This window comes from Stereum hirsutum (assembly GCF_000264905.1).
Source record: "Stereum hirsutum FP-91666 SS1 unplaced genomic scaffold STEHIscaffold_3, whole genome shotgun sequence".
Lineage (NCBI taxonomy): Eukaryota > Fungi > Basidiomycota > Agaricomycetes > Russulales > Stereaceae > Stereum > Stereum hirsutum.
In genome coordinates, this window is record NW_006763133.1 from 2920127 (window position 1) to 2942414 (window position 22288).

At 50.6% G+C, this 22288-nt stretch overlaps 7 protein-coding genes and 1 non-coding gene across 8 annotated transcripts; 5 read left to right on the top strand and 3 right to left on the bottom strand.

The window, feature by feature from the left end:
• Window positions 1-401: 401 nt before the first annotated feature.
• On the top strand, window positions 402-3689 carry STEHIDRAFT_75083 (P-loop containing nucleoside triphosphate hydrolase protein). The gene is made up of 14 exons (XM_007300565.1): window positions 402-540; window positions 603-706; window positions 765-1020; window positions 1077-1174; window positions 1228-1360; window positions 1411-1468; window positions 1517-1779; window positions 1852-2080; window positions 2133-2356; window positions 2426-2596; window positions 2659-2789; window positions 2850-2940; window positions 3010-3092; window positions 3242-3689. The coding sequence occupies exons 1-14, from the start codon at window positions 442-444 to the stop codon at window positions 3600-3602; spliced, it is 2301 nt and encodes a 766-aa protein (XP_007300627.1). The 5' UTR covers window positions 402-441; the 3' UTR covers window positions 3603-3689.
• Window positions 3690-3828: 139 nt separating this feature from the next.
• Window positions 3829-6273, bottom strand: STEHIDRAFT_50397 (MFS general substrate transporter; the record flags this gene model as incomplete). Its single annotated transcript, XM_007300321.1, has 14 exons — window positions 3829-3882; window positions 3952-4144; window positions 4220-4307; window positions 4371-4439; window positions 4499-4660; window positions 4718-4808; window positions 4880-4955; window positions 5007-5186; window positions 5261-5351; window positions 5406-5587; window positions 5651-5776; window positions 5828-5881; window positions 6005-6046; window positions 6113-6273. The coding sequence occupies 14 exons, from the start codon at window positions 6271-6273 to the stop codon at window positions 3829-3831; spliced, it is 1569 nt and encodes a 522-aa protein (XP_007300383.1).
• Window positions 6274-7952: 1679 nt separating this feature from the next.
• Window positions 7953-8836, bottom strand: STEHIDRAFT_50803 (phosphoglycerate mutase-like protein; the record flags this gene model as incomplete). Its single annotated transcript, XM_007300346.1, has 3 exons — window positions 7953-8405; window positions 8476-8505; window positions 8621-8836. 3 exons carry the CDS (start codon window positions 8834-8836, stop codon window positions 7953-7955), a joined length of 699 nt encoding a protein of 232 aa, XP_007300408.1.
• Window positions 8837-9192: 356 nt separating this feature from the next.
• STEHIDRAFT_145459 (uncharacterized protein) lies at window positions 9193-11192 on the top strand. Its single transcript, XM_007301256.1, has 6 exons — window positions 9193-9372; window positions 9508-9805; window positions 9863-10160; window positions 10226-10467; window positions 10534-10806; window positions 10882-11192. The coding sequence occupies exons 1-6, from the start codon at window positions 9243-9245 to the stop codon at window positions 11084-11086; spliced, it is 1446 nt and encodes a 481-aa protein (XP_007301318.1). The 5' UTR covers window positions 9193-9242; the 3' UTR covers window positions 11087-11192.
• Window positions 11193-16173: 4981 nt separating this feature from the next.
• Window positions 16174-17945, bottom strand: STEHIDRAFT_93300 (uncharacterized protein; the record flags this gene model as incomplete). Its single annotated transcript, XM_007301257.1, has 4 exons — window positions 16174-16946; window positions 17012-17234; window positions 17295-17425; window positions 17510-17945. The coding sequence occupies 4 exons, from the start codon at window positions 17940-17942 to the stop codon at window positions 16174-16176; spliced, it is 1560 nt and encodes a 519-aa protein (XP_007301319.1).
• A 160-nt stretch (window positions 17946-18105) lies between these two features.
• STEHIDRAFT_93301 (uncharacterized protein) lies at window positions 18106-19614 on the top strand (the record flags this gene model as incomplete). The annotated part of the gene is made up of 5 exons (XM_007301258.1): window positions 18106-18268; window positions 18338-18558; window positions 18620-18880; window positions 18941-19017; window positions 19083-19614. The coding sequence occupies 5 exons, from the start codon at window positions 18106-18108 to the stop codon at window positions 19579-19581; spliced, it is 1221 nt and encodes a 406-aa protein (XP_007301320.1). The 3' UTR covers window positions 19582-19614.
• Window positions 19615-19756: 142 nt separating this feature from the next.
• On the top strand, window positions 19757-19838 carry STEHIDRAFT_t92. The gene has a single exon. It is a non-coding gene; the product is annotated as a tRNA-Ser (tRNA).
• Window positions 19839-19928: 90 nt separating this feature from the next.
• Window positions 19929-21542, top strand: STEHIDRAFT_119379 (OTU-domain-containing protein). Its single transcript, XM_007301259.1, has 6 exons — window positions 19929-20093; window positions 20159-20487; window positions 20547-20634; window positions 20698-20752; window positions 20829-21210; window positions 21294-21542. The coding sequence occupies exons 1-6, from the start codon at window positions 19964-19966 to the stop codon at window positions 21381-21383; spliced, it is 1074 nt and encodes a 357-aa protein (XP_007301321.1). The 5' UTR covers window positions 19929-19963; the 3' UTR covers window positions 21384-21542.
• Window positions 21543-22288: the final 746 nt, after the last annotated feature.

Sequence of the window (22288 nt, forward strand, 5' to 3'; positions counted from 1 at the left end):
CAGAAGCAAGCATGTCACCTTTGGGGACAAATGGCCTCTTGATGACCGATTCACCTCCAGCTTGTAAGCCTGTTTTAGACGTCGTTCTTGCGTAGCCAATAGTTCCCTTACACCCAAGCAGCCTCTCCACAAACTACCACCCAATCCCTGCATGATGAAGAGTCAACGACGTTCTCCCCCCTGCAGTCGAACGGACTGCTCAACCGCACAAGTAGTACAGCCGGTGGGCGCGGGTCTACCTTCTACGGCATTACTCATGTACTGAGCTCTGTGCAGATGATGAGCTTCCTCAAACCTCACAATCACAGTCCCAGTCTCAAGGTAGGACCACTTCGTTATGATGCATGCCAGTGAGATTCAAAGTTGTCTCTGGCAGAATTTCCCGACGCGGAAGAAATTCTGCGACCGTACGGACGCACAAAGGGCACCGGAGCAGGACATATGACCTCTATTCTTCCTCGAACATCTATTCGTGCTACAACATTCGACGGAAAGTCCATATTCTTGAGAAAGAAAACGAAGAGGGATGTGCTGCTTGCGGTAAGGCCTTTTACTTCTCTCAGAAGCGGCGAATAGTAACTGGCATTCGTGATGGTCTCCAGGGCCCGAGTTCGTCTACTCCCCAAATGGGAAAACTGTTAGATGTCCCAATTCACCGACTCATGGACGAGCTGTCATCCAACGAAGCCATCAGATTAGCCCGAGAGTAAGTAGCCCCATAGGTTTTACAACTTCTTGCGATATTGACTACACCTTTTGCTTAGGGAGGGAGCCCGAGTGGATGCTCTCAATCGCCCAAGTTCATCTACTGTGAAACCAGAAGACACGCTATGGGTCGACAAATATCGCCCACAAAAGTATACAGACCTAATCGGTGACGAGCGCTTACATCGAGAGGTTCTGGGCTGGGTGAAGGAATGGGATTACTGTGTGTTTGGCAAGAAAAAGGGCAAGAAGCGAGCCAGGGAAGAAAATGTGGATGGAAAGCCGCCGGATCAGTATCATCGGCCATACGAGAAGGTTTGGCTCGGACACTCACTGCCATAATATCGGATTCATGCTAACTATATTTCCAGATTTTGCTGCTTTCTGGCCCACCTGGCTTGGGTAAGACGACATTGGCTCATGTTGTGGCGAGACAAGCAGGATACAATGTCTTCGAGATAAATGCTAGGTCTGTGTCACCAGGTCTTCTTCTTCCGGCATTTTCTGAAATATTCTGTCCAGTGATGCTCGCTCGGCCTCCGTAGTGGAAGAACGAATACGTCCGGCCATAGAATCTGGGGCCGCTGTAGGCAGCTCAAGACCAAACCTGGTCGTGATAGATGAGATCGATGGTGCGACGGGAGGTGGTGACAATGTAAGTATTGCTGTTGGTTTAATTGCGTTTACGTGCTTACAGTCTAGCAGGGTGCAGGTTTCATCTATAAATTGACACAAATGGCACTAGAAAAGCCATCGAATCAGCGTAAGTCTATATTATCTCTTCCCACACGGTGGTTAATCATTTCTGTAGGGCGAAAGAAGAAAGAAGCCAACGGCCAACGGCCACTTCTCCGTCCTATCATCTGTATATGCAACGACTTGTATGCCTCCTCGTTGGCAAAACTACGACCTCTGGCACGCATCGTTCGGTTTTCAAGACCTGCAGATCTCCATATGGTCAAGCGTTTACGAGAGATTTGTGAGGAAGAAAGCTTGAAGGCAGAGTCGAGAGCATTGACGACACTGGTCGGAGTATGCATGGGCGATTTCAGGGGTTGTCTCAACACCCTTCAGGTACCTCTCAGATACAACTTGTCTGTCGTCTTCTTTGATCGTGACGCTAACTCTTTATCATCATTACCGCAGCTCTTGAAAGCTCGGAATCAGACCGTGACGGAGCCGATAGTACGCAAGGCCACGTCCGGGATGAAAGAAGCAGACTCCTCGTTCAATGTTGTCCTCAACAGTCTCTTCGCTCCTATGAACAAACAGAGAGTGAAGGAGCTCGGGATGAGCGAAGAACAGGACTCGAAGTACGTGGATAGGATCAGTCGGGATGTGGAGGCCAGTGGGGCCTTAGATCGTGTGGCATTGGGTATGTCACCTTCCTCTAGCTCACTCTGCCATCGCTTGACTTCATGTCGTAGGATGCTTCGAGCACTACGCCAACCTACATCAACATGACGGAACCTTTACTCGATACATGAAGGGTAACGAGTGGCTAGTCTCGTATGACATGCTCTCTGGCACGATGTACTCAGAGCGAGAGTATGCGTTGATGCCTTACCTGGCGTATAACCTTGTGGCCTTCTATCCGCTTTTCCATGTACGCGGAGGACCAAAGGTCGAAAGACCTAAAGCTGACTGGGAGGTGGGTCCAGATCCACTCTTCAAGTATGACCATCTTGCTAAATTGTTGTTTATTCCTACTGTGATGCAGAACTTTACTCGAACACGAGCTAATGAGGAGATTTTTAAGTCGCTCGCACATTCCGTCCGTGTGGGTAATGGCCATAATACGGGCCATCACCGGGACCTCATCAGCGATGACATTCTCCATCTGGAGTTCGCGCCATATATCAACCGAATTATCTCTCCACCTCTTCGCCCAGTACGAATGCCTCTTGCCTTTCCGGTTGTCAGCCTTGTCACTAACTCTCCGGCATGTCATAGGTGAATAGTCAAGTCATCCGGCCGGAGGAGAAGGCTCTCCTGGCTCGATTGGTCAGCATCATGGTCTCCCTTGAGCTCCGATTCGTTCAAGAGAAAGCAGAGGATGGACAATTGGTGTACAGACTCGATCCGTGAGTCTTCTCCTGCTACATCCCAAAGTCACTTCACAAACGTCCTTCGTCATGATGTAGGCCCGTCGATGTGTTCGTGACGTACGATGGGAAGCGAGCTTCCGACATCGCAGTGTCTCGCTATGCCGTCCGACACCTCGTCGCCGCCGAGGTACGTAGATCCCTGTGCTCGCCATATCCAGTCTGCCTTACTGAAAACAATCTCGACATCGGGCTTCAGATTGACGCCCAGCTTATCGCTCGTCAAGCAGAGGCCGTAGAGCGCACGAAAGCCGGTAAATCGTCGTCGTTCTTCGGAGCCAGGTAAGTTCGAAACTCGCGCCAACCCATACCCTACGATCTCCATTCTGCTACCCCCGTTCCCTTCTCGCCCTGCACCCAAACTTTCCCCACTGCCAGGGTTTTGAACTCTAACTTACGGACTTCGGCCCTGCCTGCGCCTCACCTCACAGGAATACAGCGGATGCCGATCATGCTGACGAACCTCAGCCTGGCGAAGGGGAGGGGGGCACCGGGGAGGGAACCTTGTCGAGAGCGCGACCGGAAGACCGACCTCGGAAACGTGCCAAAGGCCCAGCGGAAAAAGAAATCGACATCGCTGACAAGCCTGCTGTCGACTTCTTTGGACGTCCGATCAAGGTCACGCCGTCAACGAACAAGGCTGGAGGCAGAAAGCCTTCATCGAGTGCTGCGAATGGGCCCGGGGCCAAGAGTTCTAATGCGGCGGTGGAGGCATATAGGGTGGCATATAAGTTTAAGGAGGGGAACTCTGCGGCAGTGAGGAAGCCGGTAAAGGTTTCGTCGTTCTTGTAGTGTTGTCCGTAGTGTTATGTATTGGATTGTTGTACTTGTTGTTGGTTTCCCTGGGACAATGCACGGCAGAAAGGAGAGTATTTTCTTCTTTGTATAGAACCACAAATCAGGAAAGAAAATAATATTGACACCGAGGAGCCCATAACACCCCAAGAAGTGGTCTATGATACGCAATCTAATACCAGCATGATCTTCCACCCAGCTGAAATCCCCGAACTGCCTGGAATCACAAGACATACCTGAAGTCGCGGTTTTGCCTGTCCGTCAAGTCCAAGAATGCCTTTATAGGAGGTGTGGACCTTTTGTTCAGTACCGTCCACAACATCCCGGTTAGAGATGGAATGCATACCTTATCGACCTTCTTTTCCTTCTCTTTCTCATTGCTGCCATCCTCCACCACGATGACGGCGTCGTCATATACGCTATCCTGGTTCTCCGAGTCACGCAGATTGTTTTCTCGCGCGAGGTAGATGCGAGTGATGAGCAGGATGATTGCAGAGAGAAATGAACAGCCGGAGATGATGGCCCAAGGGACGTGGTTCCTGTCAACGAAGCGAGGCATCAGCAAAGCGTTAGTTTAGAGTCAACTCTGTTACGATCATGCATTGTGGGCTTACAGAGGTTGATACTGTGATTTCCACATGGCAGGACCAGCGGCGTTCCCGACCGAGTAACCGATGAGGACGACGGCATTCGTAGTAGTTTCTACATGCCATTGGAAACAATCAAAAGTGTGAGACGAGAATACATATAGGGAAGACGACTGACTCTTTGTGTGCCCAGCGGTGATTTGGCCAACCCAACCAAGGACAATGACGAACGGCGGGAATGCAAAGACTGAAGAACAGGTGCATAAGCGCAGGATTCAATCAAACCTGGAAAGAACATGGACGCACTCGAGATCCAGTATGAGAAAAGCCGCCCGACCTTGTTATCAGCTGGAAGTGTGGTAACAAGAATGGAACCCAATATCGCAGGCACGTAGAGAGATATTGCAGAGTAGACGCGGGCATTTTTGAAGTGTGCGGCCAAGAACACACCGAGCCAGATCACCAGAACTTGGAGATGTCAAGTTGAGCCTGCGTTCTCTGTATGCAGGAAACTGTGATGCATACTCTCGACGACTCCATCGACACAACCAAGGAGGGTTGTGTCTATGGTAGAAAATCCGAAGAGCTTGACTATGATTTGCCGTTGGTTCGTGAGCTATATGGCATACGATGAACTATGAGCACTTGAGCCCTGAACATTGCTATGCCGGCAGTGAGAAGCCTCACCGAATTGACAACATTAGAGGATGCCGCAAAGAAGAAGAGAAGGTACGTCTTCGGGTCACACATAGTCTCCACGAATCTAGAAAGTAGGGAGTTCAGCTCAAACCGCCCCGTACGCATAAGATGTAACCCGTACTGGTCACGCTTGAAGTGCTTATTCTCGACTCCAGCTTGATTCACTTTGATACGTTCGACCGCAATGAGACGTTCATCCTCGCTCAAGAAGTGTGCAGTCATAGGTGAGTCCGGGAAAAAGAACCAGAAGATGACAGAAATGATCAGCGTAATCAAGCCGGTGATGACCATGAGCCTGTGACAATCGCATGCACAAAACATGCATCAGAACCGCAGATGAGGAGCGTCAAAGTTGGGGGGCGAACGTACCATTGCCATGGTTGGAAGTTCTCGTTGGTGGTATGCAAAACCCCAAAAGCCACAAAACCGAGGATGATGATGGCGACCCCATTCATCAAGACTGCGCAAGACCCATTAAATAAGCAAAAGAAACATAACAAACAAGGTGACTCACACCAGTAGCCAACGCGCCTTGTCTGCTCTACACGAGTGTAAAACATAGATGTCAAGAGCATGAATCCAGGAGTTATCGCTCCTTCCGCTATGCCCATAATCAGCCGGACAGCAAAAAGGCTGCCGAAAGACTTGCATGCAGCGTGACACAGCAGCGCTACGGCCCAGACGAATACGTTGACGCTGGTCCAGATACGATCCATCAGTAGTCCAATATTCACAGGAAGAACCGTGGCTCGGACCGACCTCATCCACTTGCCAACGGGGAAACGCTGTAGCGCGAGGTTTTGTGGCCATTGAAAGAATAAATATGCAATGTAAAAGATTGTCCCCAGCCAATTGAACTCGTCCGTCGTCAGTTTGGCACTTGTCCTGCACGTCATCTTAGACAACTGACGACGAGGAGCAGGAAGATTGGCGTACAATATTCCCAAAGTCGCACTCTGTCCCAGGGTCGTCTTGTCCATGAAGGTCATCCTGGGCAATGTATGTTATAAGCTTTATTTAGAGCCAGTGTTTGAAGTGAACGCACAGATATAGCACTGCGGCCCCGTCATGATGATCAACGTTTGTTACGTTTTTGGGTCAGGGATATCAGACTCACGGCACATGAGGGGCATAAGATGCAAGTCAATCTTCCGTCTGCAGAATACGACATAGTGATTAAGGAATAAGTGTACGAATCACAAAATCACCAATAGTACTCACCTGACGCGGGCAGCATCTTCTGGTGTGACATGAAAATCCTGGCCAGCGGTCAGAGCTGCTGCTTCATCGACGGTATACGAGTCCACGACGAGGTGCTTGGACCCAGAGTTATTCTTGGTAGACTTCTGCGATAGCTCTGTACTACTGTGTTTAGCCTCCATGGCAGCAGAGGTCTAGCGTGCACCGAAGGGCCTAAGACTCAGAGCACAGCGGAAGTCGACTGACAAAGAAGGACTACCCCAGGAGCTGGTCAGTATGTCAGATGGACGGGGGAAACAAGCCAGTGCAGAATGTGTGGGAGGATCGTGAAGAGTCTTTATACTAGATATGATCTATTCAGGGCCAAGTCACCGAGAAGACAGCACTCCGAGTCGCACGCCAGCCCTCATGAAAAGAACGGGTTTAAAGAAGCGCAGAGACTGATCATGATGCTGATCTGAGACAGTCATAAGTAAACAGGCGATTGCCCCATCCATGCGCGAGTTAGAACCTACCGACCACACTGAGCGCTTGTGGATCGTACTGACAAAGTCATGCAGTCCTCATTCGATTTGTGGCGTTGCCGTTTCCGCCTCCCCGGAGCATCCCGGAGCCGACTTCCCCAGCGCCACTTTGGAAAGTTGCTCGAATCTACCTTTGGCCTTCCTTCCTTGAATCTTCCTCGTACACCTCGCACCATAAATTTTCAAGAGTCGCCTTGCTCACTTGCCTAAAGCCAATCTTGACGAAGCATTCGTCACACGGTTGCTACCGACTAAGGTGACTGTCGTATGATCTACTAGCCCCTCTACCTGAGCTTCGGGACTGGATCCACATTGACACAAGTAAGTTCCAAAGGCCATGGAGTCATTTTCAACCGTTTCTCGCTGGACACGCTGGACACGGTTATTTTGTCGTCACTTCGGAGAAAGATGAAGCTCGTTCACCAAAGGAAACATTTCCCACAAAGCCTGCGCGAATGTGTACCATCACGATGATGAAGACTTTGTTTACCTTCTGTTATAGGAGAACAATCCAATCCAACATTCATCATCAGATGCTTGGCGAGCAGATAATTCTTGATGCGTTCGGTTTATAGATATATTGTGAACCTGGACGTGGACTTCCGGTTCGGTTCTGGAGGCTCAGATTCGCAGTGAGTTTGCGAACAGAACTATGGCATGACTGCCCACCCACCCGTGAATGATATTCTCCGTTCCACCCTCTCGGTGCGTAGCTTGCCTTGATCTATCGGAAAAACTGAAATATCGTTGCTGTCTAAGCTTTGCAAAAACATTGAATAGCGTCACTTGCCACAGGACGCAAGACGGAGATCACTACGGTCAACTACTCCGAGCACTTCGACGTAAGTCCGTCACCGCAACCCTCTGCCAGGCAATATCACTTACGGGACTGCAGGAGCATGAAAGGTAGAGACATCTGAGTACTCAGGTTGCTCGAGCTTATCCTAAGACCTGCTTTACCATCAAGATACGATCACAGCTCCATCTTCGAGTCTCGTCATTTACCGGGTTTGAGGAAGAGTCGCCTTTCTCAGTAATTGCGCCTGATTGCCAGCCTACAGTATGTATCAGCGAAATATCTTCGCGTTGTCGGCCTACAAATGGGTTTCTGGCCGATATTGGAGACTCGCCTCAATCTGATTGAAGCAGTTGGGCATGTCAATATCCGATGCGACGCTGCCACATATCGTTTTTACCTTCTCATTGTGGCCTTCGCTGGAAGCCACATAACCATGTAAAGGTGATACTATATTCTGGGTACTGTCTATGTCTAGTCTTCGTCCCCAAGATCTATCTTCATCTACGTATTGAAAATCGTGTTCTTTCTCCCAAAGGTTTTAACATCCCGCAATGTCCTGAGGCTTGGGCATAGCTTGCTCGTCTGCATTACCCTGCACAACGCCGACCCCTCCCCCTAAATGCTTTATATCTCCATACTGCACCAATAGACCCTTCAACTCTTTCCCCTCGCCGGTTCTATGTATCTCGACGATGCTTATCCCGGTATTCGGACAATGCCCCACCTGGACACCCTCTGCGCACTTTACTGACCCATCGGCCGTGAGTCCGCGCAGAAGAGTGCTGATGAAGCCACCGTGGCTCACTGCCAATACGCTTGGTGGATCGCGCGGTGAAAGGGCACTGGGAGCGGTGAGATCGGACGTGTAAGAGAGAACGGTGTCCCTCCACCAGCCGCGGCCCCTCGCCAACATGTCCTCCGCGCGTTCCGCTGTCTCGTACCCAATTATACTACGATCTGTCGCAGGCTTGCCTTGCAGCTCGCCGAGGTACTTCACGCCATAATGTAAATATGTATAGAGTTAGCCACGCATTAGTAGTGGATATATCGATAATGCGCACCCTTTCCCTGAGTTCCTTCTGTTTCTCCAGCTTCACATCCCGGTGATATTTGAGTATTGCCTCAGCGGTCTACCCTCCGTTGTGGGCGCCGCACATATAGAAATGAGCGTTTGACTCATGTTCTCATGAAGGAGTGGGAACGCACCGCAACAGCTCTTCCCAAATCACTAGTCCACGCTCTCTCGAACTGGACCGGCGAATCTCTCAAGGCTTCGGCCACCCTCTCAGCCTGTAGCCTTCCTTCGTCGTTCAATCGTGTATCGAGCTGCCCTTGTATGATCCCTTTGCGGTTCTCGTCGGTTTCGCCGTGACGAATGATATAGACTAGGGCGACGATGGATGATTGTCGGTCAGAAGACATAACGAAGACGCAGGCTAGAGAGATCGAGCTCAGAGTTTGGTTGGAGACTGGTTTTGAGAACAGAACGGAGGGAGAGAGAAGTGGAATGATGGCCTATCATGATGTGATATGATAGACTGCTGTCTCGTTCGGTGCGCCACAACTTTGTTTGGATGTTTGAGTGGCGCTCCGTCCGTGTGCTCGGATGACGCGTCGCGTCGCGTCGATAAGTTGACCTCATACACACGTTCCCCGTCGCGCACTGGAGCTGTCTAGAGCTGCCTCCGTCCGTACACCTCCTATCGAGCCCTGGGGTCCTATATAAACGTAACTTGCGTACTATGGCTGGAGCCTACTATCAAGTCGGTGGTTGGAAGGCCGACTATCCTTACGGTCAACAAAGGTGCATCTTTACCGCTACAGGATCATGGGAGGAATGGCTGGCCAATGTCGGATCACTAACACGCAGGACCCGTGTCATATCAGCTGGAATCCGGACTACAATGCTATATGGAGCTGGTGTGGTGGATCGGGACAGGGGCTTGATATGGTGTTCGGTGAGTGCGCGCCCAGATCCGCCCAGATTTACTTCCGTCGATTGTGTGGCGTCACGAAATGTTTCTCGCCACTGCGTCTGCTGTTCGGTTTTATGTTCGTATTTATCAACTAACTGTCTTACCATTTAACGCTAGGTATATTGCCCAACGGCGCATCCTCACTCCTCATCCCAACCTATAAAGCCCGCCGTCAGGTCAACAACTACAAGCAAGCCTACAATTTCCTATCCCTCAGCCCCATACACTTCGATAATGTGAATGAGCTGAAGACAAAAATGGAATGGCTGAAGCCCAAGGCTAGTGGGTCGAAGGCAAAGAAGGGCAAGGATATGGATACGAGCTCTGCGAATAAGGGGTATTATGTTACAATTGCGAGTGATGGAAGGGCGGTGACGGATAGAGGTTGGCAAAGAGCGGCATTTGAGCATTCGAGGTGAGTGTACCGTACCATTTCATCCCGCCTCGAGACTAATCCTCTTGTCGGGGACAGGATTCTTTACCAAATACTTCGTCATGATCTTGATCCTGTATACCTCGGATTGGATCGACGATACCGTCGAGATGTCCTTGGTGACGTTCAGTTCGTGGCTCTCGCCTTAAACTATTGGGCTGAGGATCTGGACTGGCTCCGCGATGCAGAAAGTCTTCAGCTCCTCGACGTCGGATACACGACGTTCCGTGTGGCAAGGAACATTGACCAGGGGGAAAACCAGTTGGTGTTTGGTGAGACACACCACCTGACCTGTAAGGAGAAGAGCGCTCTTAAGAAGAAGGGGTTGGAGAGATTGGTATGTAGAAGACTTGATCATTCTCAACTTACTTCCATCTCAAGGTTACTGACAATAATCAAAAGCCAGCTGCACCGGGTTCACAAACAACATCTCAAACCCTTCCCTTCGCAGATCTCTCGTTGAATATCCAAACACTCCTCACCTCCCTGGAATCCTCTTCCGAGCCAGTCATAATCCTTGTTTACGATGAAGCACCTCTCCGTACGGATGTCGCCAACAGAAGCTTGGTGGGTGCAGCACTGCAGAAACTTAAGGTCAACATTTCGAGATGGAAGAAGGTGCCACAAGATGGAGGTTTATTCAGGTATACTTCTGCTCACCCTTATAGTTGGCACAGCTAGCCAGTATTTTTACTCGTTACTTTAAGCAGCTACGATAGCCCACGAGCCCGCTCCCGCTCACCTAAACGCGAACAACCACACAACGCCTCTTCCTCCAGAGATCCTCGCGCCAGACCAAGACGCAGCCGATCGCCACCAACACGCCACGACCTCCGACGCGGAGATATTCACTGTGTCGATGTCAGCCAGATGATCAATGCGCTCAACCCAGTAAATGGGAAGGATCTCTCGCTTCCTCAGATGGCACGTTGTCTTGGTTTGGGAGATACTACGTCCGGGTGGTGTGCAGGTACAGAAGCACAGTACGTTCGAAGATGCTCTTGTTGTTTTCCTTGGCTTTAATTGACGCTGGTGACTTGTTTGGACTGGGCGTCTAGATATTTGGCGAAGATGTGGCTTGAGCTAGCGAAAGGGACACCGGTGGACGACCAAGCCGACCAAAGAAAAGCCCAGTTCGAAGCCCTACCACCAAGTAAGGGACACATGCAATCGGTGGACAAAGCACCAATGGAGCATGCCAACAACAACCCATACAATCGCGATGATGACGAAGACGAGGACTATGAAGACGAGGAATATTGATGAGCTGATCTCATCATTGATGAGGGCGGACTCATACATTCTGCGATAACTTGCTTCATCTGTGTGTATTTTTTGAGGTGCAGATTCATACCGGGTTTCTCTCCATTGTCGTTAATGGCAGATGGTGATTTTGAAAGGGAGAACAAGGCCTTCGCGAATCATGTTCCAGTGTTTCAAAGAAGTATCCACAAGTTAGCGGTTCACTTCAAAACAGTGATACAAATACAGTGACATATGCATACTATAGTCTCAGAGCCGTCGAAGCACGTACATGGAGTCCACATCCATCCGATTCCATTTGAGGGATGGCCTAGCAACAAGAAAGAGCAAGATATCCGCCAAGACTTCAGCAAAAAACAGCCAGCTCACAGCGTTCGGGTTCCCTGTGATCATAGCAAGAGAAAAGAGTCTAGTCCAGCCAAGTCCGGACACAACAGCCATCCTCCGAGTCACCAGCACGCAAAATTAATCACAGAGGTCGAGAGCAGGCGCAATAGATATCCTTGACCTCTTCCTCGTCTTCACTCGCGACCCAGGCCCAGATTCATCATCAGCACCATTGTCACAGTCCACAAGCTTCCTCTTATGCCCGGAAACACTCTGAGTCCCTGTCGATCCGCGATTTTGTGCTTGGAGGAAGAAGTCAGGTGGGTAATCCTGAGATTCTTCTTGCGTTTGGGATGCTTCTTGCTGTGTCTGCGAGCATTCGGCAGGAGGATCAAGGGGGTTGAATGTTTGGTTAAAATTGAAGCTGCGTGAGGGCGCAAGGGGTGCAGGTGCAGGCACAGGTGGCGCCATGTTGTTGCGCGGGGTGAGGTGGCGAGACGCGGAGTGACCGTTTGTTTCGCTAGACGGGCGGTTAAGGTATTAGCTACGGATGGCAATGAGGCGGAAAACCCGGTGTACTTTGTATCCATATCTTCTATGTCTGCCTCTCGTCTCTTGGCCTTGATCTCCAGCATCTAAGAAAACGCCCAAATCAATACTTATACGAGTCTTTACACACCCAAAATTTCGCTTGTTTACCCTCTTCTCCATCCCGATCAACCTAATTTCAACCTCTGGGCTAGGATTGAAGTAATCGTGATACTTCGTGGTTCGCTTCGACGACTTAACGAAGATATACTCCAATTTCGTGAGGTTCTTGCGTTGCTTTCCTTTCGGCGCCTTCTTCTTATGTGACTTGTTGGGAGCCTCCTCGGACGCGGTGAGGAAACCTTTTAATAAAGAAGGAATGATAATTACGGGCGAGTCCATGGGGGGAGAGAGGAGAACTCCCATACCTTCGGTCTCAAGTCTCTTGAAGAGTTGACCAGCGAGTTGTGCTTCACACTCTATTGGATGGCCTAGGTTAGACTGCATCAAGGAGTGTTTCCCAACCGGTAGACTGACTGAGAAGCCTCGTAAATTCAACATGCGATCTTGGCTCGTGCACCTCCACGATCTTGATAGATCGTCTATAATGTTATCGCCACACTTTCAGAAATAGTCTACACCGCAGGCGAAAGTCTGAACGAAAGACGTGCCTGAAGAGCGCCAGACGACTGTATTGAGAGAACATCTCCTGGCACCAAGACTGTATGTAGATCATTTCCCAGCTGTCGTGATTGCGGATGCGACACTCGAAGCAGGTGAACTTGGTTGGGAGGCGTTTGTCTTTCTCGGAGTGGTATCTAGTAAATTGGTCAGAAGCAAAAAGCTCAGGAGACAAATCGCAGATTGTTCACCCCATGCACCAGATGTGATGCCACCTCCCGCACCCACCCTCGCATTCGACAAGAGTTCCAGCAAGAAGCTTTATAGAATGGCATAAACAGTAAGATTTGACATTGAAGGATGTGATAAACAAAAGTGCGACTGACGTTCATTCCGCAGAGACACTGGAGGGCATCGTCCTCATCCTGACTCGAGACTTGCCGCATTTTCGAGCGTTGGGCGGCTTTCTTCTGTGGGACTGGAGTAGGAGAACGTCCACGCTGGTCGTATTGATCATATTCGCCTTCGAAGGACTGGATAGGATCATCGTCCACGATCTGCGTCTCCGTGTCTGGAAAAGGTATGATAGGATGCTGCATCGGCAAGATGCATAGCACGAAGAACATTGCACATACTAAGTATCTCATCATGGTTCTGACTAGGGTCAGCATCGATGACCATCTGGGTATCCAGGCCACGACTTATATCAAGGCTACTATCGAGCTCCATAGCCAGCTCAGACGGAGGGAGGCTGCTTCTCTGCGTCGCGGACGAGGCGGCAACGTTGGCACGAGCTGGCGAGGAAGACTCGTTCCAGGAAGTGGGGGGACCGAGACGTTGTGTAGAGACAATCTGAGTGGCGAGTTGGGTGTGTTCGACGACTTGTGTCGGTTCGATGTCGAAGTCGACCTCTTGACCCTTACCGGCCTGGAAAGTAGCGAAATGGTTAGAGAACCAAGCGATAGGGGAGGGAAAATGGAAGGAGACAAACAAGCTTCCGAATGCAAGTTGGTACGTTCTCCCGCTGACCAGCAATAAACTGCTCTTGCGTAACCTCATCGTCCTCGTCCACTTCCATCGCCTCGTTCTCTTTAGCGAGGGCCTCCTTCTCCGCGAACGACAACGGTATGATATCCCCCTTCTCATTTCTGACACCTAAGGGTGCCCACTCCCCATCAACTACACCAGCAGTCTGCGTGAGGTTCTCCGCCTGACTTCCTGACGGCTGATACTCCGAGTCGACCTCTCCTTCCGCATCGAGGTCGTCCATGTCGATCCGTCCGAACGTCTCGGCGTCCCAAACCACCTTGCGCTGCATGGCGTCGCGTTTGGTAGCTTCGATATGTGCGCGCCGAGAAGCTTCGTCTTCGACGAAGGTCGATGCGATATGAGGGCCAGAGTCGAGTGCTGTAAATGGTGCCGTAGCGTTCTGTTTAGAGGAGGGGATGCATCCGGACACAGAGGCGACACTGATATTAACTCTGGAATGCGAAGAAACAGGTTCACATGAGCTAAATGAAGCGAGCTGAGGAAAGAGCGAGAGGTATGAGTCTAAATACCCATGATGACCGCTATCTATACTCCCGATACTGAACTTCTCCGGAGCCTCTTGCCGCTCATGGGTTGTGAAGAACCACCTGTCCTTATCGACATCTCCCGGTTCAAAATGGGGACTGGGTAACTTTATCAGGACACTGTCGACAATTGGAGAGTAGATAAACGTACGGCTCATAGTCGTCCGGGGTATGGGGGTAATAGAACGCTTTGACCGACACAAATTTGCGCCCTAAAACGTGTGGTTTAGAAGCTTATACGAGGTTCAATATATGCTATAGACGGACTTGGCAGAGAATCCATATGTTGAGTCACCATGACCAGAGACTTGACCAAGGACTGGAAAAGACTTAGTCGGACAAAGAGACATATGTTGAAGTAGCGATCACGGACCTTTATGGCCCTCTTCACATCATTCATAGTTGGCATCCTCCCGGACCTGATAGCTTCCGTCGCCGGATCTATCGCCTTCTTCCCATTCAACGAAAGCTTTAGTAACTCGTCTCCTAGAGACATGACTGGAACGACAGTGTCAGTCCCCGGGACTGCATAGTACTACAGCCGGTCGATTGAAGGGTCAGTATATGCTATGAAATCGAGGGAAAGGGGGTAATCACCTTGAAATTGAAAGTGTAAGCCTCCACAATGCTGCAAACAGATATTAGAGCGAGCGAAATGAGAGTTATACAAGAATATATGCCTACTTATTTGGGTCGTTTTCGTCCTGACATGTATATCAGCCTTCATTTCAGAATAAACGAACGAACTATTCGTACCAGATAGATCGCGAAGATGAAGCTCCGAAGGTACTTCTTCTCAATAGCGTCAAAAAGCCCATACTCCTACACGCATATAACGGGCTCAGCTCACGCATACGTCGGGAGCAGTGACTAGAGGAACGCACCAGATAGTCAAGCAACCTGTCGCCCTCGGCCGACCAACCCCTTTGCACCACTTTGACTTTATACCCACTGAGGGCACGTTCTCCAAATGTCCCATCGGCGGAGAGAAGGGGCGTGCTGTTGACGTCAGAGGGCTGAGATGATTGAGATTGAGAGAAAGAGTCGGATATTGAGCCCTGAGAGGATGCGCCGGAGGAGGTCAAGTAACCTGTAATGTAGGTAGACGTTCATTGATGAACTGCTCGGCGCTCTGCAGAAAAAGATACTCACTTTGACAGAAGTTATCTTGAGGAAGCAGATCTCTGTCAAGAGGAATATAATACAATGAGCGTGTTATCTTGTGTGATATTGATAGCATATATCGTACCTCAAGTATGTGATAGCCCCTAGGCTTGCCCTGAGCAAGGCTTGCACTGTGGCGGTGGACTGCGCCGGCGAGATCGTCTTCTGTTTCTGGGGCCCCGTATAGTGGTCAGACAACACTACAGTACCCAGAAGTAAGAACACATACCTGTACTTCCCTGGTGGCCTGTGCTTGCATCTTGAGGGGTATGGAAGGTGGTGGTGGTCGGACGGAGAGGATTCGATGCGACGCGACGAAGCTTTTGTGGCGCGAAATGAGTCACGTGAATCGTCGTTCTTGAAAGCACGCCGAGCACCTGGAGCATGGCGTATACAACCCCGTTCCGATGAATTCAATAAATACCAGTTACTCCCGCAGACAGATACAGACCTTATTAAAATCCAAAACATTCATCGGGTGGAAAACATTAAATGAAACTGGGAATTTATGCAGGGAAAACATGGACAAGGAACGACCAACGGACGTGTCAGACTGAACACATGCTATGTGACACGTATCTTCGAAGATTTGACCCTCCAGCATTCCATTTTTTTTTGTTAATGGATCCATTGAACAGAATCGCTAGTTAGCCGATAACCTTATGGTGAGCGGAGGCATCGGCGAATGGACAAACAATGCCCCAAATCCAGTAAAGCCTGAAGCCGCCATGCATTATGCCAGTCCTTACAAGCGATGAATGCGCGAGCGCTAAGGACTAAGGATAATACGGTCAGAAAGCACTGGATTATAATTACAACGTGGAGGATAAGATTAAAAATACAGAGGATGAAGGTCACGCACGACAGCCGGAACTACCCTGCAGCAACATCCATACCGTCATCTTCACCATCACCACCAAACAGATCCATATCCTCATCAATCATATCGGGTGGTCCTTGCTGAGGGATGCCGAGTGGTCCAGGGGGTCCACTCATCGCCATGGCAAGCTCCATGGCCAACTCCATGTCGCCGTGACCGCCCTCCTCACCGTCATCGTCACCCTCACCCGCTCCTTCCCCGCCTGAATCATCTCCAGCCCCATCATCTTCCGGAAGTCCCAGCTTTTTCCTCCTCGCCTTTTCCCTCATCTCGTCCCTCTGCGCTCTCTTCATTTCCAGGTCCGCACTCAACTTCTTCAACATATCCTCGAACCTCCTCCTGATCAGCGGGTTGCCCGCACTAGCCACCTCGTGCTCCTTCTTCTGAACCGCCTTCTCCAAGTCTCCGATCTCTTCATTCAAGAGCTGACGAGCCTGTGTGATCTCGTCATCCTCGTCCTCGTCCTCATCATCCTCGTCTTCATCTTCACTCTCCTCATCTTCTTCGTCCTCTTCTTCATCCCCCTGCTCGTCATTGAGCGCGAGATCAAGTTCGGCTGCGAGCTCCTCATCGATGTCACCGTCTCCTTCGTCATCCTCGTCTAGCTCCTCGTCATCGCTATGTTTCTCTAATGCGCCTGCAGCAGGTGTGGGAGCGTCACCGAGCTCAGAAGCGAGGCCACCGGGTGTTTGAGGGTCGAGAGGTTCATCCTCCCGCTCAAGGTATTCGGAGTCTGAAAGGTCGGGATTGACGTTATCGAGGACGTCTGAACGTAATGAATGATAGGGTCAATATCCTCAGCGTTAGCTATACTGATAGATTGACACGAACCGAACTTGACCTCGTCAGCCATAGAATCTTCCTCCAGCAATCGTTCGACTTCTTGCTCGACGCTCTCGATAGTCCGCTTGTTGATACGCTTCCGAAAACGACGTTTGCGGACATGGTGGAGGGGTGGTGAGATACCGTGTGGCCAGATGAAGTCGTCAATATTGAATGTTTTGTTGCTCCCTAGCGCATCCTCGTTTGGGATCTTATCTTCAACCAGCAACATCTACACACAACGCTTAGATGTCAGAACAGAACAAATTCCAGAGAAAGCGAGGGTGTCGACCTGACATATGTCTGCGACCTTGAACATCTGCTTATTGTCGAGCGTCTTCTGTGACTCGATGATGCATGGCAGGTCGACGAGTTTAGAGGAGTATATGTGATTTCCTATGTGGAAAACAGCTCTTCGAGAGTCTATCACACGCAAAAAAGCGAAAATGCCGTATCAGAGCAGGAAAACGTACAAGATATCCGGGAGTAAGCCATAACGCCACGCACCTTTGAATTTGAACCACACGTCCGGTCCAACCTCCCTACTAGCCACCGCCTTCTTCAACCTCTCACAGTCTTCTCCCTCCGGCATCCTAAGGATGAACTGCTCCTCGAATGAAAGCTCTTCATCGTCCGAGTCGAGTTCCCTATCATACGGACCAAGAAAGCTGACACCAGGAGCATTGGCAGCGGCTTTGTCGCTCAGCTTCAGTTTGAGCTTTGGTGCGAAGCGACTTTTGGTGTGAGAGCGGGTTGTACGTTCCGTGGAGACGAAGTCGGGGTCATAGCTAGGAGAGCCTCGTCGACGAGCGGCGGCACGTTGGGGTCGGGTGCTCGTCGTTGTCGGAGTCGAAGTTGAGGCAACAGGGTGAGTGTGGTTGCCATTAGTAAGCGGTTTCTGGGGCTCAAAGTCGTCAACGACAATGAGGTCTTCGTCCATGACTGTGGAGCAAGAGTGCGGGGAAGTCGAAAAGCTAGAACAGCGGAGAGCAAGAAGAGTGTGGCGAGCAACGATGCAGGGCGAGACGCGACGGCGGGTCGCCGGCCCGGAGACGCGTCCCTCTTCGCGGTTCACCTATATTTCTCTCGTAGAGTTGGCCACCATGGCGAACATCCTGGGCACGCCCGTCCTCCACATCTATCCAGGAAAATGGGACCTTCCCTCCATTGATCCAGCTAGTCTTGCCTCAGTGCTTTATCTCCAACTTGCCATCCCACACCGCTTCTCAGTAATCGAGTGTGCCAATCCAGACGAGAGTCCCAGTGGTGGGTATGATACCTCATTTCTCCTCGTTGACGTCCCGGAACTATCTGCTCAATATTTTCTTTGTGTAGGACAGTTTCCCTACTTGACTCATGGAAATCACCTTGCCGCGCCTCTGTCCACCATCATAAAATATGTTTCGGGTCTGTCGCCGAACTCTCTACCTGTCCAGGATGAGTCTGGCGCGGAACAGATATTCTCCACCAACCTCGATGCGCTGCTCAGTCCTGTTGAACGTGCCCAGCGAACAGCTTGGTGTGCTCATATCCTGACTACACTCGGAGACCTTGTCGTGCGCATCCTATTCTCTGAATTTGCAGTGAATATATTGTGCTCATTCAAAGCTCTGGCAGGCTCATAACTTCTACTCCGTCCCAACGAATTACACCGGCGTGACCCACCCAGCCCTCATCTCTTTCCTCTCGGTTCCACAGAGGTACTATGTCCCACATCGTATGCGCGAGATGCATCAAAACCGGCTTGCTGCCAGCGGTCTGTGGGATGTTGATGCAGAAGAAGTAGAGGATAAGGAGGCCGAAAAGAAGTTCGGTCAAAAGAAGGAGGAGAAGGCAGACCCAAAGAAAATCTTCAAAGAGACATTCCAGAGGGAGAGAGTAAGCCTATTTATCTGTGAGCTCTGTTGTATTTGGGCTTGACTAATAGCTGGGGTTTAGGTGCTTGACCGAGCAAGGGACGCCTTCGACCTCTACTCACGTCTACTGGGCGAGAATCGGTTCTTTTACTACGACCGGTAGGCTACTTGAGACATCTCAAACTCTGGAACGGAGGGATACTAACACCATGACGTCGTTGTAGTCCAACGTCTATCGATGTCTTCCTCGCCGCACACATCCTTCTCATGCTCAAACCACCCTTCCCAAACCCCTTCCTCGCCTCCCTACTAGAATCTTCCTATCCAACCCTCGTCTCGCATGCTGACCGTGTCCTCCGCACGGCCTTCCCCACCCTGGCCATCGCGCCGGCCCAAGAGACCTACAAAACCCAGCTGCACATGCTCCCACCCGAAACCTACTCCATACGTTCCCTACTCCCCTCCTTCACGTCCTGGTCGGCCAACCCTGCCGGTCTGTTCCATAGACGGGGTGCTACAGAGGAGAAAAGCGAGGAGGATAAGCGGTTTGATAGAATGAGGCGGTTGTGGATCGGGATGGCGGCGTTGGGGACTGTGGGGTTCTGGGTACTTTATGGGCCGAGGTTTCGTCTTGTGGTCCCAGACGAGGAGGATGAAGAAGGGTTCGTAGAGGAGTTCGAAGAGGGTGAAGAAGAGGAAGGTGACGGTGAGGGCGATGAGTAGAAAGTGTATTCTGCTATAATGGATTTGGCTGCGTATAACTGAAGATCCCGGCGGGTTTCGCAGCTGATTTGCGGGACTGACGATGCACAAAGTTCTCGCAAAAGAGCCGAATCTCTTTGGAGGCCTGTTCACATCATGAATTGGAATATGAAGAGACAGAAGGCCACATATTTCAGGCGCTATAGCCAAGTGGTTACGGCGACAGATTAGAAATCTGTTTCCCTATGGGAGCGCAGGTTCAAATCCTGCTGGCGTCGTCTTTCTTGCGATATGTTTGCAGACATCTTTTACTTCACGGTGCGTGGCGACGTCATCGATTGAGTCGTCTGCTCGCGGGACATTCATTTCTTGTCTGCACGCAGCGTTCGCACTTGTTCTCATCATGGCTCCCATCCGGCTTCGCCATCCCAAGGGCGTCCTAACCCTTCAAGTCGACTTCGAGTCGTTCACCGTCCAGGATCTTCAGCAGGAAATATTCGCAGCCTCGGAGATCCCACCCTCAGCCCAAGACCGTGCGTCATCCATCGAGCATCACATTGACTCGTCCTCAGCGCTCGCACTCTTCATCTCTCTACAGTTAGAGCAGGATATCCACCCAAACAACTCACCGGTATTGTCCCTGAGCTTCCCCTCTCGAGTCTAGCGATTTCGCCAGGCGAACAGCTCATCGTCACTGAGAAGCCTTCGTCTCGCTCTGCTGCACCTGTATCGACTGGTGGTGCTTCGTCTGCACGACCTTCTGGACCATCGTTGCCTGTTGATCCTGGAGCTAGAATTGTGAACCCACCGGCGTCCATACCACCGTTTGCATCTTCAGCGGGAACTTCGTCACGATCCGCTGCTGGGGGCGGAGGCGATGGAGGTCCTGATTATGTAGAAGTGGGCGGACAATACCTCGTACATCAGGTACGTGATACAACTCCCGGAGATGGAAATATCACTGAGGGCGTGAATGCTACGTGTAGATTGTGCCAGATGATAACTCATGTCTGTTCTCTTCTGTGGCGTTGGTCTTTGAGCAAGACATGAAGAAGTCGAAAACTATCCGACAGAGTACGTCTGAGTATCCTACGGATATGATCATGCTATCATTAATACTTACTGCTTCTCATATAGTCGTTGCTGATGCCATCCGTGACGACTCCGAAACATGGACTGAAGCCATCCTCGGGTACGTCTCCGCCTCTCGCCACACTCCCTTCCATTCTCCCCTATTCATCGCCATCTCACAACCACCCACCCACCAGACGTTCCCGCATAGACTACATCTCCACCATCCTCTCCCCCAACTCCTGGGGCGGCGCCATCGAACTATCCATCCTCGCCACCCACTACTCCACCGAAATCGCGTCCATCGACGTCGAAACGGGCCGCATCGACCACTTCACCCCTTCCACCGGATCCTCGACAGGCAATCGCGTACTCCTCATCTATAGCGGGATACATTACGATGCGGCGGTGCTAGCGCCAGAGCTCGGCGTCCCTGCGGACTTCTGTACGAGTATTGTTCCGATCTTGGGAGAGGATGAGGGGAGCGATGAGGTGTTGGAGGCGTTGAAGGGGTTGGCGGGGAAGTTGAGAGAGAAAAGGAAGTTTACGAATACGGCGACGTTTGATTTGAAGTGCGAGGTGCGTTTTGCGTTGTCGTTTCTTCCGCTCTATCCTTTCTTTTTGTTGCAAGTAATGTTGATCGGTTTGTTGGTTGTGCATAGGTTTGTGGCAAGGGCTTGAAAGGTGAGAAGGAGGCAAGTGCTCATGCGAGCGAGACGGGACATGTCAAGTTTGGAGAATATACCGCGTAGAAGTTGGGTTCTGGACGGTTCAAATCAATATTGTGTATTTCACCCCGGAAGTTACTGGTGTATCGTTATGCGCTATCCGTGTATTCCCTGTTGCCCGGTTGTTGTACTGAGTATGCCCACTACCGTGTCCTATGCCAATGTGAATACACGAACCCTGACGTTGACTGGAGGACGATAGCAATGCCAAAATGGTCGAGCGGGGGCTCGGCTTTGTGACATAAACAAGCAGGAAAACCTAGCCCTGGTTCCTAAACAAAAAAAATGTGCCATGTAGTGCAGACTGAGCCACTCGGGTTTTTTCATTTTTATCTTCACAGGAAGCCCGGAATTAAACCTGCAATGTAGCGTGCTCTCAGCCTGCTTGGGGTGCCGCGATGTGGCATCGGACTGTGTTGAACCAGCCACCTCGGAAGAGCTCGGAAGTGGCCGGGATTCTTTAGTGACAGCAATATCCGATACACCATCGCGGCGGTGATTGTATTGGGCGTACATGGGCTATATGCACCACTTTTGTTGTACAAAACAATATCCTCTTGTCAGAGTTTGTATGTGCTCGACGACACAGGAGAGCGGCCACCATTATGCTCTAATAGATCGCACAGCGGGGTCCAAAGAAATCCAAGAAAGAGCCCACTTGTCATGGGAGTGTAGATAATAACTGTCATAAAGTATCTGGTAGACTGTTAGAAAAAAAGCATAATTGCTCAGACGATACAAGAGAGCTCGATCGTACTCAGCACGTATATAGGAGAAACATCGAGAAGATATAGAGACGTTATAGCGTCAGTACACAGACACAAGATGGTGGAGCCAAAGAGATGTTACGAGACAAGAAAATACGGCCATGGTCACCCATAGTAATCAGGTACAGGACAAGAATATAGGAGAGAATAAGCAATACTCAA

Excerpts from the sequence above, each read along its gene's own strand:
- STEHIDRAFT_75083 (XM_007300565.1), top strand. The coding sequence starts at position 442 with ATGACCTCTATTCTTCCTCGAACATCTATTCGTGCTACAACATTCGAC. Across the intron at positions 707-764 it reads GCCATCAGATTAGCCCGAGA|GGAGGGAGCCCGAGTGGATG; the intron begins GTAAGTAGCCCC and ends CCTTTTGCTTAG. Across the intron at positions 2,357-2,425 it reads GACCTAAAGCTGACTGGGAG|AACTTTACTCGAACACGAGC; the intron begins GTGGGTCCAGAT and ends ACTGTGATGCAG.
- STEHIDRAFT_145459 (XM_007301256.1), top strand. The coding sequence starts at position 9,243 with ATGGGAGGAATGGCTGGCCAATGTCGGATCACTAACACGCAGGACCCG. Across the intron at positions 9,373-9,507 it reads GGGGCTTGATATGGTGTTCG|GTATATTGCCCAACGGCGCA; the intron begins GTGAGTGCGCGC and ends ATTTAACGCTAG. Across the intron at positions 10,468-10,533 it reads CAAGATGGAGGTTTATTCAG|CTACGATAGCCCACGAGCCC; the intron begins GTATACTTCTGC and ends TACTTTAAGCAG.
- STEHIDRAFT_119379 (XM_007301259.1), top strand. The coding sequence starts at position 19,964 with ATGGCTCCCATCCGGCTTCGCCATCCCAAGGGCGTCCTAACCCTTCAA. Across the intron at positions 20,094-20,158 it reads CCCACCCTCAGCCCAAGACC|TTAGAGCAGGATATCCACCC; the intron begins GTGCGTCATCCA and ends ATCTCTCTACAG. Across the intron at positions 21,211-21,293 it reads CGTTTGATTTGAAGTGCGAG|GTTTGTGGCAAGGGCTTGAA; the intron begins GTGCGTTTTGCG and ends GGTTGTGCATAG.